This window comes from Neopsephotus bourkii, unplaced genomic scaffold (genome assembly GCF_033783945.1).
Source record: "Neopsephotus bourkii isolate Nb327-2 ecotype Australia unplaced genomic scaffold, CSIRO-AGI_Nbou_v1 NB_1350, whole genome shotgun sequence".
Classification (NCBI taxonomy): domain Eukaryota; kingdom Metazoa; phylum Chordata; class Aves; order Psittaciformes; family Psittacidae; genus Neopsephotus; species Neopsephotus bourkii.
The window spans coordinates 1268548-1284964 of NW_026901829.1; the positions used below are offsets into that span (position 1 = coordinate 1268548).

The 16417-nt window shown below is 41.9% G+C and overlaps 1 protein-coding gene and 1 long non-coding RNA gene across 3 annotated transcripts in view; one reads left to right on the plus strand and one right to left on the minus strand.

Annotated features, from left to right (window-relative positions):
* TBX19 (T-box transcription factor 19) overlaps positions 1 to 12856 on the plus strand; it is a 25274-nt gene extending 12418 nt beyond the window's left edge. The window contains exons 3-9 of one of the 2 annotated variants that reach the window (XM_061366618.1): positions 4909 to 5173; positions 6713 to 6847; positions 7614 to 7675; positions 9152 to 9213; positions 9865 to 10053; positions 10899 to 11031; positions 11806 to 12856. In XM_061366618.1, the coding sequence (XP_061222602.1) occupies positions 4909 to 5173; positions 6713 to 6847; positions 7614 to 7675; positions 9152 to 9213; positions 9865 to 10053; positions 10899 to 11031; positions 11806 to 12040 (1081 nt within the window). In that variant the 3' untranslated portion in view covers positions 12041 to 12856. The remainder of the gene's footprint in view (positions 1 to 4908; positions 5174 to 6712; positions 6848 to 7613; positions 7676 to 9151; positions 9214 to 9864; positions 10054 to 10898; positions 11032 to 11805) is intronic. The other variant, XM_061366619.1, reaches the window with a different exon arrangement.
* Positions 12857 to 12988: 132 nt separating this feature from the next.
* LOC133219356 (uncharacterized) lies at positions 12989 to 16254 on the minus strand. The gene is made up of 3 exons (XR_009727414.1): positions 15800 to 16254; positions 15338 to 15495; positions 12989 to 13710 (listed from the first exon to the last, which is right to left on the minus strand). It is a non-coding gene; the product is annotated as an uncharacterized LOC133219356 (long non-coding RNA).
* Between the last annotated feature and the right edge of the window lie 163 nt (positions 16255 to 16417).

The following is a 16417-nucleotide window of genomic DNA, read 5'->3' on the forward strand; positions in this document are numbered from 1 at the left end:
TTACTAATTGGGGAACAGAAAACTTGACAAGGATACTAATTCTGAATGAGTCACTGGGTTTTAGGAGGCTCTTCACAGAAGTTCTGCTCTGAACTGGACTGACAGCAGAGTCCACCCCATAGACAGACAGCTACTACAGTAAGGTTCTCAAGTACTTTTGGTACTAAGGTTTTTATTTAATATACCCCTGCCACTCCTCTGCCACCACCCGCAGCCCCCCCAACATGTACACATTTCTTTTGCAAGACCTCTCAGGAGATCCACGTAGGGATCATGTGGTGTGACTTTAACTGGTGTTGCAGACTTTGATTTAGCAGAATTTGTGGGCAATATTACTGTTGACTGTAGGTGGACAACGGACAGGAATGGAAGCAGTTGAAAGGCAAAATTCAGCCTGTTGGCTCAGCAAGGTTATTCTGTTGAGAAAACAGCTGCCTTCCCAAAATATCAGCTCTTGGTGTAACACTGCCTATTGCCATTCTGATTCCTCCTAACAACGTACAGGGACAGAAATCTGCTAAGATTCTTGTTATACCAAGAAGCTGCTTTTTGCTTCATTTAAATTGTTTTAAAAACTGCTGTTAGGCTACAGCAAACTTCTGAGTGGACTTTCACTTATCTTGTGGTAGCTTAAACTGACTCCCGAGCAGTGCAACTGACCAAAAATGAGGTAAGATAGGTTTGCCTCAAATTCGTGAAATTGGTACAAAGCATCACACCTTACCAGCAGAGGCTTTTCAGTTTCTTTCCTCTCAGCTAGTGTAAATCGTGACTGCACAGTGATACTAGTTACTTCTAAAATGTCTAGGTGAGTACATAGATAAAATCCTTTTATGATGATAAGGGAATCTTTTGTTACTTAAATGTGCCTGGTTACATTTTATTTCATTTGTAAACTCCCTTATTTTTCTTTGTTCTTATTTGTAAACTCCTTATCAGCTTGATCCTATTTTTCCTAAAGCCAGTGACAGCTCTAGTGATGTCAGTGGGGACAGGAATGCATTCTTTATGACCAAACTACAGTCATCTCAAAATAAAAAATTATAAAAGTATGTCACACTGTCATCTGCATAAATCCTTTTAACAAAGTCACTGTAGCATCAGGGACTTGCATTTCTGAAAGTATCTTCCATAACAAATATATCAGCTCATTAAAAAAAAAGGAATGCAGAGAGTGTCCTGCAGCAAAGCTCTCTGAGCAACTCCATGCAGTTCAAAAGGAGACAAACTTGAGACAGTTTCCATTGAGTGCTGAGTTTTTTCAGGTTCAAGATACTTCAGTGATTGTCTCCAGAGGGATTCTCAGTAGAAAAAATATTTACCTAATCCTGCTGCTGCTTGAATCTGTAGGACTTGCTCAGTGATTCTTCCTGAATGGCATATGGATGCTTTTGAAAACTGTGGGCTTCAATTAACAGGAACAGCCAGTCTGAAGTTCTATGTGGGAAAACTGAGTTTGTGCAGACACACTGTTAGCAAAATTCAGAAATTAAACTGAAACCTGATACAGGAGCATTGGAGAGCATGAAAGGCTGATTGATTAGTGATCCTCGAGGGTCAAATTCTAGCATACACAATTCTCTCTGATGTGACAGTCATCTCTAATTGGTACTGAGCGTCCCAAAATGTCATAATTAGATGAACCAACTTCAGTGTTAACACATAAACATGCCTCCATATCAAACTTCATTATAATAACCACCTGCCATAGCAATATGCTTAGGTACACAGGGAAGAGAGATCCTGAAAAGCATATACTTCAGTGCAATTAAACAACATGCTATACCACAAAATACATCCCAGTAGCTGCAGCTGATGTCGTGGGAATCAGTCTCCTATTTTGCTCAGATTTACTATATTCAATATATATATTCAAATGGTACTGCAATATAAACTGCTCTGTGTTTATACCATATCAACTGTGCAGCGTGCTGAGGCTTTGCCCAGAGGCAGGAAGGTGCCACTGTTCTCCTCTGCTCATCTGGAATGTGGATCAATGAATCCACAGTGGATCCATGCAGGCAAACATGAGTAGGGGGGAATTAAGCCCTTTCCAGGCTTAAATGCTAAGGCAACTTTACTAGTACTACACATTCAAGTTTGGTATCAAAAACCTTCCCACTCATAGCAGATCTGCTCTAAATAAATTGAAGAGGCTGAAGTGCTCAACTATTGCAGTAATGGAGGTCACGTGTGTTCCTACTTGATCATTGAAACAAACATTCTGACTGAAGCAAATATGGAGAACTCATCATTTGCCATGGTAAAAGACAGACTCAGCACAAGTGAGGTGGTAAGATTTTCGTCATTAAAATCTGTACAGTCAAGACATGCTGGTCTGGGTGAGGCAGAGGTTAACTTGCATGTGAAGCAGGTTAATGCACCAAAGTGCTGTAATCTCTGTGACACAGGAGGTTAGAGTTGATAATGACTATATTCTCTTTTGGCATTAGACTAGAGGCCTTCTGGGGATACACTCAAGCCTCGCAAGCAGAAAGGCAAGGAAGTCTGCATTGTGGGCAAAGGAATTAACAGTCTGTATGTAACACAAATAGTTCTGAGAAACCTAGTGATACTAAATTTTCACATGGATGAATTTTCCCCTCCACTTCAATTTCAGCTAAATATCTAAGTGTGTTACTTTGAGGACTGATTGTATGGGGCCTAGGTGGTGCAGAAAGCAATGCACCCACACTTTTAATCACATCCCTCTTTGATAGCTGGTGCATCCTGGCCAGAAAGATGCATTAAAAATAACATATAAATTCCTGGCTAAGCTTCTATTTAGTGCAAAAGATCACAGTTCAATATATCTTCCTCAGTGCTGCACAGGCCCTACATCATCAAGGATTTGTAATTTGATTAAAAATCTCAAATTTCTCAAATCCTGTCTCCTGTCAGCAGAAGGTGATGAGTGTATACAGCAAGAGCTATATAAGGGTATCCAGAAAAGTAGATGGTGAGTGGGATGTTACTGTTAGCAATCTGCAGTTGGGTGTCACTGGAGAGTGTGGCTGTAGGGGCAGAGGCTTGTGTCCTTTTACAGCCTGGAGTTCCTTTGCTGTCTATTTTGGATACCTTGCGCTGCTGCCTACGCAAGTCTAAAGAGCCACCTTACCTTAGCCCCGTGGCCATGGACCACAGGCAGTTGCTGTGGTTGCTTGGTGTATCTGGTCTCTCTGTACCCACCGAGAAAAGGAGTTTGAAGATTCACTGGCTTAAGCATAAAAATTTGGTGTGGCAAAATAGCAGTTGCCAGGAGAGGTCAGTACAGAGGTGTCTGGGGCAGGGAGGCCTCTTCCCATGGAAGAATGTAGGAGGTTATACATAACAGCTGTAATAATCTTCCACTGGAAAGACGTGTATTTGTTGTCAAGTTAAGAAACTCAGTGAACAGGATACCTTTGTTGGAAGACTCCTCTATTCTGCTGATCACAATTTTCTCCCCAGTTCTTGAAACTGTTGGAGCCCTACTAACTGCAGAATTTCAGGCACTGAGACGCCAATTCAGAGCTGTATGATATGGATCACAAGTACCGGGACAGACAGAAAACTGCTGAAAATTTAGCTGTGAACTGCACAAATCTCCTTTACAAAAGAGAAAATAATAATTAAAAGGAGGTTGAGAAAAGGTGACACTGGACCTTTAAGAGCAAAAGGCTCATTTTCTAAAAAACTAAACAAAGGCAGGACTTCTTGTGCATTTTTTAAATGCTTGAGAGGGTGGGAAGACTTGATGATAGAGATTTATTGCTTAGTGAAGGACAACATTGCATTTAAGGTGGAACTAAAAGTAGAACCACCTGATCAAGCTGATGAGGTCAGGGAACATGGAAGGATGGGATCAATTTACCTGCCTTGCAACCTGCCAGGTGCAAGGTCTAATGGCAAGGATTTTAACCAGACTTCTCAAACTGGAGATTTGTTTAATGGTGGTAAGACAGTATGAGAATGCTTGCACTTAGGATAGGCAGAAAACACATTTCAACTAACTGCAGACTTTTAAGTATACCACCAGAATAAGAATTGAGGATGTATTTTGAAGGAAAGAGTAACAAAGTATGTGGAAAACAATGAAAATGAGATAAAAAGGCATTCTACTATATTTGTCATGCCAGACTAACCTGTCACAATCCTGATGAAGTAAAGAAGTATTTTTAGACAAGGAAAATGTATCAGACTTATTAGGGTATTTAAAATAGCACTACCTGGAAACCATTACTCAAGTGGGAGATCTGGGGGAATTAACGTAAGAACCATAGGAAGTGACATAGGGAAAAGACTGATTTGCTCACAAAATGACAGAATATGACGATCCCTTCAAGGGAAGGGAGAAAAACCTTTTGTATAGACTAGCATGGTCAGTAAATCTATCTGGAGTTTAAAGAGTACCTGGCTGGGATTATGTCCTGATTGCTGGAGACTTCAGGCTGATCTTGGAGGATATAGGCACGGTCAGACAAAGTGGGACTCAGACACTTGCCAGAGCATGGGAGTGTGTGCTGAGGGAGTCTAAGTACCAAAGAAGTGCACTTTGTTATAGAATTCTACAGTTAATGCTCCACCTTGTCAGCCATTTTCATGTCTTGTCCAATCCTGTTCGTGCCTCTTTTCCCACACCAAAGGATGTGTTTAGCATGTCCAGATCCCATGGACTCTGCTCAGCTCATTCTGTTCGTAACTCTTGGCATGATCAAGATCTTAGTGCCCTACTTTAGCGATAACATGTTTTTTTCCTAAATTACTGAAATAAAACGAAGGATTGATCTTAAAGAGACTTCTTCAGCTAGACAGAGGGAGGATATTTTTCACAATGACCTAACCTGTGAGCATCTGGTCACACATGTATTAAGGAGAGTGATTCAAAACCAGTTCCAGTGGTGTCCCCCTTTTTTGTTTCGTGGCCAGGCGGATGTTCCCTGTTTTGAAGATCAGTGTGTCTGGCTTAGATCCAAATGCCATGTATTCCTTCCTGCTGGACTTTGCTCCCACTGATGGCCACCGTTGGAAGTACGTAAATGGAGAATGGGTGCCGGCTGGGAAGCCAGAGCCACCAAACCACAGCTGCGTCTACATCCACCCAGACTCTCCCAACTTTGGGGCCCATTGGATGAAAGCTGCCATTTCCTTCAGCAAAGTCAAACTTACCAACAAGCTCAATGGGAGTGGGCAGGTATGGCCTGATGTTTCCCCATACACCTCTTGGCTTCAATTGCAAGCACCTACCAATCAAGAAATATCAAGGGTGCATTTATGTAATTATAGAGGCCCTTACAGGCCTCTTCACCCACAGATGCCAATTATTCTCTGGAGGCCAAATGTAAACAGGAATAAACAGGCCTTAATTGGTGCTTTCAGATTTTAATGGACTTCTTGATGTTAAGAGAGACAGAGTGCTGTGGTTTACTTAATCATCGGGGGGCTTTTCAGAGTTGGTCTTGTGTGCTGGGGATTTTTACAGAGGACTTCAGAGAAAAGGGGAAAGAATGGTCACGGGTATTAGGTTTTTGTTGTGTTCCCCCATGTTGTTTGGTATAAGTGGAATGTTGGCAGGAGTCAGATAGCAGAATAAAAGGCTGCTCCTAAATGAAATAATTACTATGTCTGCTTTTGCATCATGATAATTATCAATATTCTATTGAATCAGTGTTGGCCTTTGGAAAGAAACCACATGTACCAGAAATAAGTGACTTTCTCTTTGAACCCCTTAAAAATGCAAACAGGAAAATTAATTTTGTTTCGTATTTTTGATGATGCATCTAAAGGTAAAATGTTGCACAAGACCTTTTGTTTGCTTGTTTGCTTTGTACAAAAATTCTACATTGGATGATACTTGTCATCCTAGAATCAATTTCTTTCATGTGAATAGTATATGTTCCCTATCTGTTGTTTCCATTAGGTTTTGAGGTACTTCCATAAGCTTAGTACCCTAATTAGGTAGGAAATTATCTCTTATTTACAGACTGGAGAACACAAACATGACCTGACTTTTCCTAAGTCACACATGGAATCAGCACACAAAATTTATTGTGGAGCATAGAACAGGATCTGAATTTGCAACTTCTTGTCCTGTATCCAGGACCTTTCGAAAAGTCAAAGGTCTCAGAGAAGTATGCATGGGAGTAAAAAAGCTACAGAAAACCAACCTGAAGGGTCAAAGAGACCATGGGGAAAAAACAGGGGAATGTGATATGTCCATATGGTGAAGTAGAAAGCAGGGGAGGAAAAGCCATATGAGAAAAGCCCAAGCAAAAGTCACTAAATAAAAAAACAGGTTAGAGACGTCTACCAAGACTTGTTTAGATACACTTCATCTTGCTCAAAAAGATGACTAGGTGATTGCCTCATCTCCCTCCTGTCCTGATTTCTGTGATGGTGATTCTGAGTCTTTCAGACAGCAGAACAGGACAGGGATTGCCCTTTGACTGTTTCAACAGCCTCCAGTGCAGTGGAAGCCCAATGTTTTGAAGACCACAGCTGCCAGCACAAATATTCACTAATGTTGCCAGATCAAAAAGCTTTAAATCCAATTCCAGTGGTGTCTCATTCTGTTCAGCCCTGTGGTTCATGAGAAGGCAGCACCTGCCCTTCTGCTCTCAGTAATCACTGACTTTAGCAGTGACATCTGGTCTATTACAGAGCTAGAGCAAAAGAGCAGCTGTGGGATACCAAAGTGGCACTGGGGTCTGTTTCTCTGTTTTGTTTTCTGCAGATAATGTTGAACTCCCTGCATAAATATGAGCCTCAGGTACACATAGTTCGAGTAGGAGGCCCCCACCGGATGGTCATGAACTGTTCCTTCCCTGAGACACAGTTCATAGCTGTGACAGCCTACCAAAATGAAGAGGTAGGTGGATGCCACACTGTGCTCTTGGTTACCATTGATGAGATATATTAAATCTTATTGACTACAAGATCAGCATGCCTTCTCTTGTTTCCCCGCTGGCCCCATGCAGTGTAATGGTCCATCCAGTCTAATACTCTGTCTTCTCTCTGGAGTAGAACATTGTCTAATCTAGTGCCTGGCTGCAGTACTAAGCCAGGTCTAGCTTAATATCCTGCTACAGCTATTCCAGACTGGTCCATCCGTCCTGGCATCCCATACTGGAAAAAAGAAATATAGTCAAGTCCAGTATCTTTCTCCAGCAATGATTGACAGTTATAGTGACAGCTGTATTGCTTCCCACTCCTTATAATAGATACAACTGCAGAACAGCACGACATTCCATGAGAAAATTTATTCTTAACCCCAAAACTGTAATTGGGAGATGCTTTGGACTGTGACAACTGCTAACTCACATGCCACATCCCTTAGCTAGTGTTGCTGCAGATTTGATTCATACTTGGTAGGAGTTCAGTGTTTAAACTCTCTTGAAAGGGTCCACCCTCCCACAGAATTTGCCAGACTAGAACATGTCACTAGGCTGCCTCAACTGATGTTCTTCCTATGGCACTGATCAATACAAAGCACTCTGCAATGAGCAAAGCTCTCTCATAACCAGCCCTGGAAAACATGTGGGTTTTTTTAGGCATCTCCACTTAGATTACTCTGGAACATGTTTTGTCAAGTTTCTGTTCCTTCACTAACATGCCTTGTTTTCTGTAAACTCAAGATAACAGCTCTCAAAATCAAGTATAATCCCTTTGCCAAAGCCTTCCTGGATGCGAAAGAAAGGTGAGTACAGATTCTTTTACTTCTGTGGCATTTTACTGCTGATGTTGTAAAAACTGTGGCATCACAATGTGAAAAATATATAACAATAAGATATAACTTAATATTGTTTCTGCTGCCTTAAATCTAGAGTCATTCCACTGATATTAGTGGGGAGACTCTCTATATAATTATTACAATAGAGTCTCAAGTGAGTGAATATCCTCTTGGGGATCTTAGGACTTAGCACAGTCTACACAGGAAGTCTGAAAGGAGATGGTGTGAACTACCCCAGTAATGTTATACACTGTGTGTGTTCACTACATTGTACTTGCACTCCAGTGAATCCCATAATTTAATAGCTTGGGGAGAACAATAGTTAAATGCAGCTGTCTTAATACAAAACTTAAGTGAAATTGCACTGTGACTGTAATTTAACTACACTGATACTATTAAATCTGTGTAATAATGTATGATGTGCTTATTTAAAGTAAGCTGTAAGTGTTAGCTATATAAAATGCTTGAGATGCTTCCATTGGAAACAAACTGTAGTTTATTTTTCAAAGTTTTACTTTCCTCTTCCCTGCTACTGCAGAGCGGCATCCAAATTATGCATTCCAATCTAATGGAATTCCAATCTCATGGAATGGCTCATAAATTTTGTCTGGGCCTGCCTATATCTTCTGACACATAGAATCATAGAATAGTTAGGGTTGGAAAGGCCCTTAAGATCATCTAGTTACAACCTCCCTGCCACGGGCAGGGACACCTTGTGCTAGACCATGTCTCTGAAGGCTCTGTCCAACCTGGCCTTGAACACTGCCAGGGATGGAGCACTTAACACTTCTCTGGGCAACCTGTTCCAGTGCCTCACCACCCTCACAGTAAAGAACTTCTTCCTTACATCTAATCTGAATCTCCCCTGTTTAAGTTTAAACCCGTTACCCCTTGTCATATTGCTGCAGTCTCTGATGAAGAGTCTCTGTCCAGCATCCTTGTAGGCCTCCTTCAGACATGAAGTGTCCTATGTACCTGCAAGAGAATCTGTATTTCCTTCCATTCCTCTCACCAGTTAAAAAGCTGCTGTGTCTCAGCATCAGGGTTCCCAGCCTTGGCGGGGGACTGCTGACTTGGGCTTGCCTGGCTGAGCAGGTGGCACACAGCCCTGCTTTGGTCTGGACAGGAGGCCAGGCCAGGCTGAGGCTGTTCATGCAAGCAGGAACCATGCCCACAGGTAGATTTAGAATTACAGGTTCAACCCTTGAATTTGTCACAAACCGAGGAACATTTTAATGTATGCCATGAAACATAAGTTCCTGCTTCCTTTATGGCAGACTGCAGAAAAATCTACTGCTGTGTATCAAGTGGTTAAAGAAGGTGGACTTCACTCCTTTTAAAACTCCTTTTTTTTCTTCTTTTTTTTTTGAGTGAATAGTTTTATTTTAAACTTTCTTTTATCATTTCTCAACGAGAAGTTTTACTAAGTATTTTGCTTTTCAGAAACCATCCCAAGGATGCTCCAGAAACAGTCTCTGAAGGTCAACATATGACATATTCTCACTGTGAGATTTTATTCATGTCAGCTGGAAGATCTGTGTGATATGATAGGTGCTGGGAACCTGGGACTTGCTTAACTGGATCACACCAGTCATTCACTGGGTCCTGAATTATGTTCATAGAGAGGAATCCTTTAAAAAGTAAAGAAGATTGAAGAAATCTCACAGTAGGAAATATTGCAACAGTTTCTGCAGAGGAATCATTCTGTTTATGATCCACTTTTCAGTATTAGAAGTATTAGAATCAAGATGCCATATGACATCTTTAGGGCTTTCTCCTCCATTTGTTTTGTAACTATGAATATTTTTGTCACCTATAAAATTACTTTTCATGGGTGAACACGTAAAAAAATGAGGGGAGCAGAGCTGGTGTTTGTTTCAGTAGTCAGTTTTTCTTTCATTTGTTCTTTGATGTTTGTGACATTTCCTGTTAGTTGTTTTCAGGTCTTGTTTATTAGGGTTAGTGGTTTGGGGGTTTTGGGGGGGTTGGTGGTTTGGGGCTTTTTTAATTGCCAGTTGTTTTATAAAGCAGTATTCTGGACTTTTCTTGGTGTTTCTGAGGCACAGCTGATTCTACAAGAAGGCTGGTTACTTTCTTTATCGTATTGAAGTGTTTAAGTGCAATAATAGTTTTCTTCTCTCTCTCTCCCCTCAAAGTGGGTGGCTGGGTGATTTCCAACCCAGATACAATGTGTGCATCAGGAAGCTCTAATTATCAGTACACTGGACCTTTGCCTCTGGCAGCTCCACACGCTCCCCATGGCTACGAGCGATATTCAGCACTGCGAGGGCACCGGGCTGCTCCATACCCACCTTCTTACATGCAGAGAAATCATTCCCCTACAGGTACAACTTTAATGCTGCTTTGCTTCCAGGGAACAGACGCTCTGCCTGTCTGACCCTTGCTTTATGTTAGCATAAGCATTAAAACAAGCAAAAACTGAGGTTAGGAAAGAGTATAAGTATGTAACAATCTGCACTGAACCTGCATGCGCAAAGTATGGTTAAGACAGCAGAAAGTAGGTACAAAGCGCTGGGTGCACTGAAACTATTAATTATAAATGAGGGTGAATGAACTTGCTTAAAGTACAACTCCTAATTATACAAAAAGATCATTGCAAGCCTTCTTTCAATGTCATGCCGTGAAACATTTGTGCTCTTGAGTCAAAGCAGCCCTTAGGATCACGGTAGGAGCTGACTTGAGATGAGGGCATCTTGGTATTGCCAAAATGTCTTTTGAGTTTATTTCACTCCCTAGATCTGAATGCAGAGTTCCAGAAATTGATTCCACTCTAATCAGATTAGAAGCAAGAGTAAGGATAAAGTAATCTGTTTATTAATTATAATTTAGCAAGGCATCATGTTTAATGAAAATATTTAAGCTCAAGTTATAAGGAAGTATCAAAACATTGTCACTCTTATGGCAAATATCATTAACAAGAGGACTGTTAGACTTGCAAAAAGGCATATCCTCTGTCTATCATGCTGTATCTTCTCATATATCACACCTGGATTTACAACGGCACCTTGCTACTCTCTTAATAAACACATGAATTTTGTCTTTTTACTTATGGAACCTCATTATCATATTGATTCCTCAGGCCTACCCATGTTCTGTTGCATTAAGACAATGTCTCTGCAATAGTTGCTGAGGATTTATTTGTTACTCTTTCATTTTTCCCCTCCCAAAGTTAATTTGTTGGAGAGCTCCAGCAATAATCTGCAGGTATTCTCAGGACATGACAGCTGGACTTTGCCATCCTCTTCACACACTAATTTGCTCTCAGCGCCACACACAAAGGGACCTGCCAGCCCTGGGCCCAGGTAAGGCTACAGAACAAATACTGTTACTAGGAGCAGTGAGGCTTGTAGGACTGCCCTGGTGATTCACACTTTGTTCAAGCTTTAACTGGTATCCAGGATATGAAACATGTCCTAAGTGCCCAGTTCAACATTCCTGGACAAATCTGTCCAACAAGCTAATTGTCTCCTGCTTGAAATTAGTGGGAACTTCGTTCTACCCCAGCCCTACTGAAAACCAGGATCTTGGAAGAGCCACAGAGAACTCTGGTGTCTACAGTCTGCGAGCATTTTAAAGCCAAATTATTTTTCTTTATATATTACTCACTGTTCTCTTGCATGAAATGAGGATGCTAATCCCATACAGGGATGTAACAATCTAACTCATGTTCTATTGTAAAAGTATTGTTAATAGGGTAGTAAACACTTCCAGGAATGGATGGAATTCAGACGCAGAGAGTCAATTAATTATCAAGTATTTCCCCTTCTTTTCCCAAAATAAATGCACTCATTTCTTCTCTAATTTAGGTGCCAGGAAAACCAGCTGCAATTCTTTAAAATTTGTAAGCATTAACAAAAAAGATCTTTAAATCTTGAAACCTCACATGTGTTTGTATATTTCTCTCCGTGCCTTCTCCAAGGTCACCAGGTCTGAAGACTGCTGATCTAGTTTAGTAACTTGATGCTGATAGCTGCCTTTTAGCAGATAATGCACTTGATTTTACTGTGGTAAATCTCTTGCAGGTGGAAAATGCTTTGAAATAGGTAATTCAATTTGTACTGCTTTTTTTTTTTCAGCCACTACCCTTGCCTGTGGACAGTGAGCAACAGTGCGGTAAACACTGCCAACACAGGAAGTGAGGCGAACAGCAGGCCTTCAAGCATGTTTCTAAGGGGTAATGTCCCCTTACCCACTGCATCATCAGTCCAAATCCCTCTGCAGGGAGTGGTATCGAGCAGCATGGAAATGCAAGGGGAAACTGCTCTAGCCAGGTTGGCTGACTCTGCTTGGACATCCTCACACTCCTTTTAATGGACTGGCAGCTCATGAGGGAACCTCAGCCAAACCAGACTGATGCAAATGGCAAGCGACCCCCTAGAATTGCAGTTCTGAGTAGGGATATGTATGCGGAAAACCGACTTCATCAAACATCGCATTCCATAATGTACCTCTTGTGTGCCACCAAAGCCAAAATACATTAACGCAAAGACAGGAAATGTTATGGGAACCAGCTTATTACTGTAACCTTTATGCGTCATTCAGAGAGAATCTTTATAGTCAGTTTAGCCTCTGTATCACATAAAAAATGGTAAGACATGGGACTGAGTGAAGCAGATACAGCAGCTGGATGTTAGCTTGCCATTTTAAAAGTCCCTTCTGTAACTAATGGCTGAGTACTGGGGAAATTATGAACAAATGGTAATTGGAAGGGACAGCGCTGCTTTGAAGACTTTCTGAATCTGTCACATGGAGGTTTTCACAATACCTGAAACTAAACCCTTCAGGGGATGAAATTAGTCTGACATCCTCATGCCACCTGCATACAGTATTCTCTATCTCCTTCCCTCCTCTGGCTTCTGTTTGCTATTTGTGTGCTATAGGGATAATCAATACACTCAAGCTAAGAAAATGGCTGCATTGTAGCAGCAGGATGAAGGGCATCTAGTTTGGTATTTATAGTCTGATGTAATGGTCTTTGAAATTAAAAGTTCCGATGTTTTCTTTATGTGCTATTTTTGAAAGGGTGGAAGGAAAACAATTCTAGAAAAAACATTCAGCTTGCATTTCCACTTTGCTTCAGGTATTGAGTACAAATAAAATACAAATAAACGGTGTATTATCTCTTTAGTGCCTTTCCAAGGTGTAAACACACATACAGGCTTTTTCTCTTAACAGCCTTTTCAACAGCGATTTCAAGCAGCTCTGCCAGAAGCAAGTTGACAGGACATGAATTTTCTATTCCTAGGCCTGGCTGTATTCTCTTGGGCATGGTATTTCATCTCTTTATACCTTTTTCTCCTCTCACCTTTTGTCTGTTTAAGCTTCAATTTCCAGACTACAACTTTTCCTATCCTGTGTAAGTGTACATAATCTAGCATAGCGGAGGCCTGATTCTGTCTGGGATTTCTAACCACTAGTGTGATGTAGATAGTAACAGTCATCCCTCAGTCTTCCTTTTCCTCTCATGCACCTCCTTGAGCAAGCCTTATCAGCTTCTCAGAGGAATGTGCTGCCATTTGATCTCTTGTAGGGTTAAAGGAAAAATTACTAGCTATCTCATGTAGATATGTCTCTGAATAATGAAATGTCCAGCAGCAATTCAGTCCTGTTTACAGTTATGAGCATTGGTAGGGGCTGGATAGCTAGCTCTGAAAGAGAAAATGCTTAGCATAGGTACAGAAGGGGATTCTGAGAGTTGGTGTTTCTACAGAGGTGTTTCTGCTTCTACCAGATATGGCAACATTCCCTTTGAGAATACTCATTTATTGCATACAGGTTCTGGGAGCAGCATTTTATTTTGGGTAGACATGAGGGGCAGCAGCAAAGAGAACATTTTCATTCATGCTGCCAAATGTGCATTTCTCCAGTGAACCCTGCAAGCTCCAGTTTCATATTGTATTACCGTGGCTGTAAACCATCCCCTTAACATGCTCTCAGTGTTATACATTTTCATGACTTCCTTATCTAGCCTTTCAGATTTCCTGTAGGAAAGACAATATACCAGAATGCACTCAGTAACACTGTTAGTTTTACTGACTCGTGCTGCTATCTCTTAAATGCAAGGTAATGAAGTTGCTTTGGATGTGCATTTTTGTTAAGAGGCATTGGTCACACAGGAGCTAATAGAATGCAGAAGGTTCTGTGGCCTGCTCTGTCTAATCGTTGTCAGTTCTGACTGTAAATTCTGCCTTTCCACATTCTGTCAAAAGCTTGGTGATGAGTTTTTCAGTGTTATGTTTCTATGCCTTGCAGCCAGAAATGTAAGTAGGTGTTTCTCTCAAAAATAGCTCTGCTTTACAGATAAAGTTTATTAACTAACTTATGCTACCCCCTTCTGGCTGTTCAGCTCCCCACATACGCACCACATGCTGAGTCTATATAAGATGGCTATAGATGCTAAAAACCAGGCAAGTGGTGCTTCTCTATGTTCCAGGGCTTGCTATGCTTCCTTTATGGTTAATGAGTTGGATGATTTCTTAGTTTTCCCATATACTGCATCACAGCAGTGATTATAAGGTGTTACACAAAGTGCATTTTTATTTCACAACTAAACAATCTAGGAGAAAATCCAATTAGCTTTCCTGATGGCCCCATAGGGCTGAAAGGATAAAAAAAAGGAGCAAAATGAACAGGCACAGCCATTTTCCTTTCTTATCACTGTAAGAGCAGCCATGACTCATGTCACAGGAAGCGAAAGTTCTGACATTTCAGACACAAGTCAAGTTTTTGTCATACCAGACAATCTGTTTTAGCCAAAGCCTGAGAATTGACATGGAGGGATAAAAATACTCCAGGCTTGCTCAATACCCTTGGCCCTGCCTCAGTACCAACTGGCATCTGCAGCCCAAAGCCCTTGAACCTGAGGATGGCAGGGAGTGTGCTGAGTTTTGGTTTAATGCTGGTGAGTCCTGCGAGGAGCAGGGACTTGGACTTGATGATCCCTATGGGTGGGTCCATTCCAAGTTGAGATCGTCTATGATTTTATGATTTTGCTTCTTTTGTAAAGGCTATGAGAATTGGTATCTGGCTTGGACACATGACACCTAAGGAGCGGTAGAAGCACTGGAGAAAACTTTTGCCACTTGCTCACAAGCAAAGCTGCTGGTTTAACTTTGCAGATCGCTTTTCCCAATGGAGTTCCCCACAAAGCAGAAATAGGGAGGGAGGTTGACGACACTGTTCTCCCATGGGAGGCAGATTCCCTTAAACTGTATATAGGCTGTTTCCCTCCTCGTAAATTGTTATTGTGGATCTGGTTTTCCATCTATAGTGCCCTTGCTCCCCAACAGATTTCTACCATTAAAAACCATACAGTAACAATTTCTGGCGGAATATTTCACTGGTTGCTATAAGCAGTAACTGAAATTGCAGCAAGAGAAGCAAGCAAACACCCCCACCCCTTCTACTCCCCGTTTTTATATATTTTGACAGCATGAATTTTGTGGAAGAGAAATACATGAAGAGCCTGGAAGAGCTCTTTTGAGGTTGTATATTTTAACTTAAGTAGATTATGGAGTATCCTGGTCCACAAAAACATGGTAGGTTTTGTCCTGACTGAGAAGCAATGCCGGGTGCAAGGCAGTCTGCTGTACCCATAGAGCCTCTCACCTGGACGGCCAGAGCACAAAGATATGGGCACAACTCCATGCAAATCTTCATGTACTTAGAGAGAGAAACCATTTGGTTTCCATTTCTGCAGGGCTTTAGCACTGTGTCCAGCCACTGAATGGGAAGTTGCAAGGTGGTTCGTGTGACACCTCATTTAACTGTATTAAAAAAAAAGGGGGGGGGGGGGAAGATGTTAGTAAAAGCAGAAGATCTAAAGGATGAAAAATAAAATTTTAGGACAAGCTGTTTCACCTTTGACACCGCTGATTCTGCTCCCTGGTCTGCAGCTGTTAACAGGGCCTGCCTCACCCCCGGGCAGCCTTGCAGGCTGTGGAGGGCAGGTGGCTGAGAAGCGGCCCTGCCCTTGACAGCAGCTGCTCTATAATCCCCTCCGTGGGCTTTGGCAGCTGCTTCAACAGCAGCTGGGAAAACTGGGGAGAAGCTGAGAAGATGCTTTCCCACTTGCTCCCTCATGTTTGTGCTTCACTCTGTCCTTGTTGGGACTCCTTCTGTGATGTTCCAGCCCATGTGTCCCACCTCAGGCACCTGTGTGTATGCCAACAGAGGAGCTAAGAGGCTTCAAATATACACAGGCACCACTGTGGAGTTTTATGGAAATGTCCCTTTGCTCCCTGATGGACGGGAAACCAGGGAGCAAATAAACACCAGCATCTAGAAGTCCCCAGCACCAACCCAGATGCCCCTTGGTGAGTCAGCCTTGGGCACCCATCAACATATGTGCCCCTGTTGCCAATGGAGGGCAAGCAGCAGGTAACCCTCAGAAGCAAACTTTCCCCCTTCATACCCTTGTCCTGCCCTGTTCCCCCCCGAGTGGGCTGTAACTGCCCTCCAAAGGAAATCCTGCCTCTGTGCTTGCACTGGACCTCCTGTCAGTAGTTACCACCCGTACGGGTCTGCCTGCTTCATCTCAGAGGGCAGGCTTGACTGAGGTAATTTGAAGTCAACAGATCAAAAGCTCACAGTCTTCAATATTTTTGGGTGTTTTGGAGATTGTTCTGTTTTGAGGACGTCCTGCCTGCTGTGGAAATATTTTCAGATGACTGACTGCTTTTTCCTAGT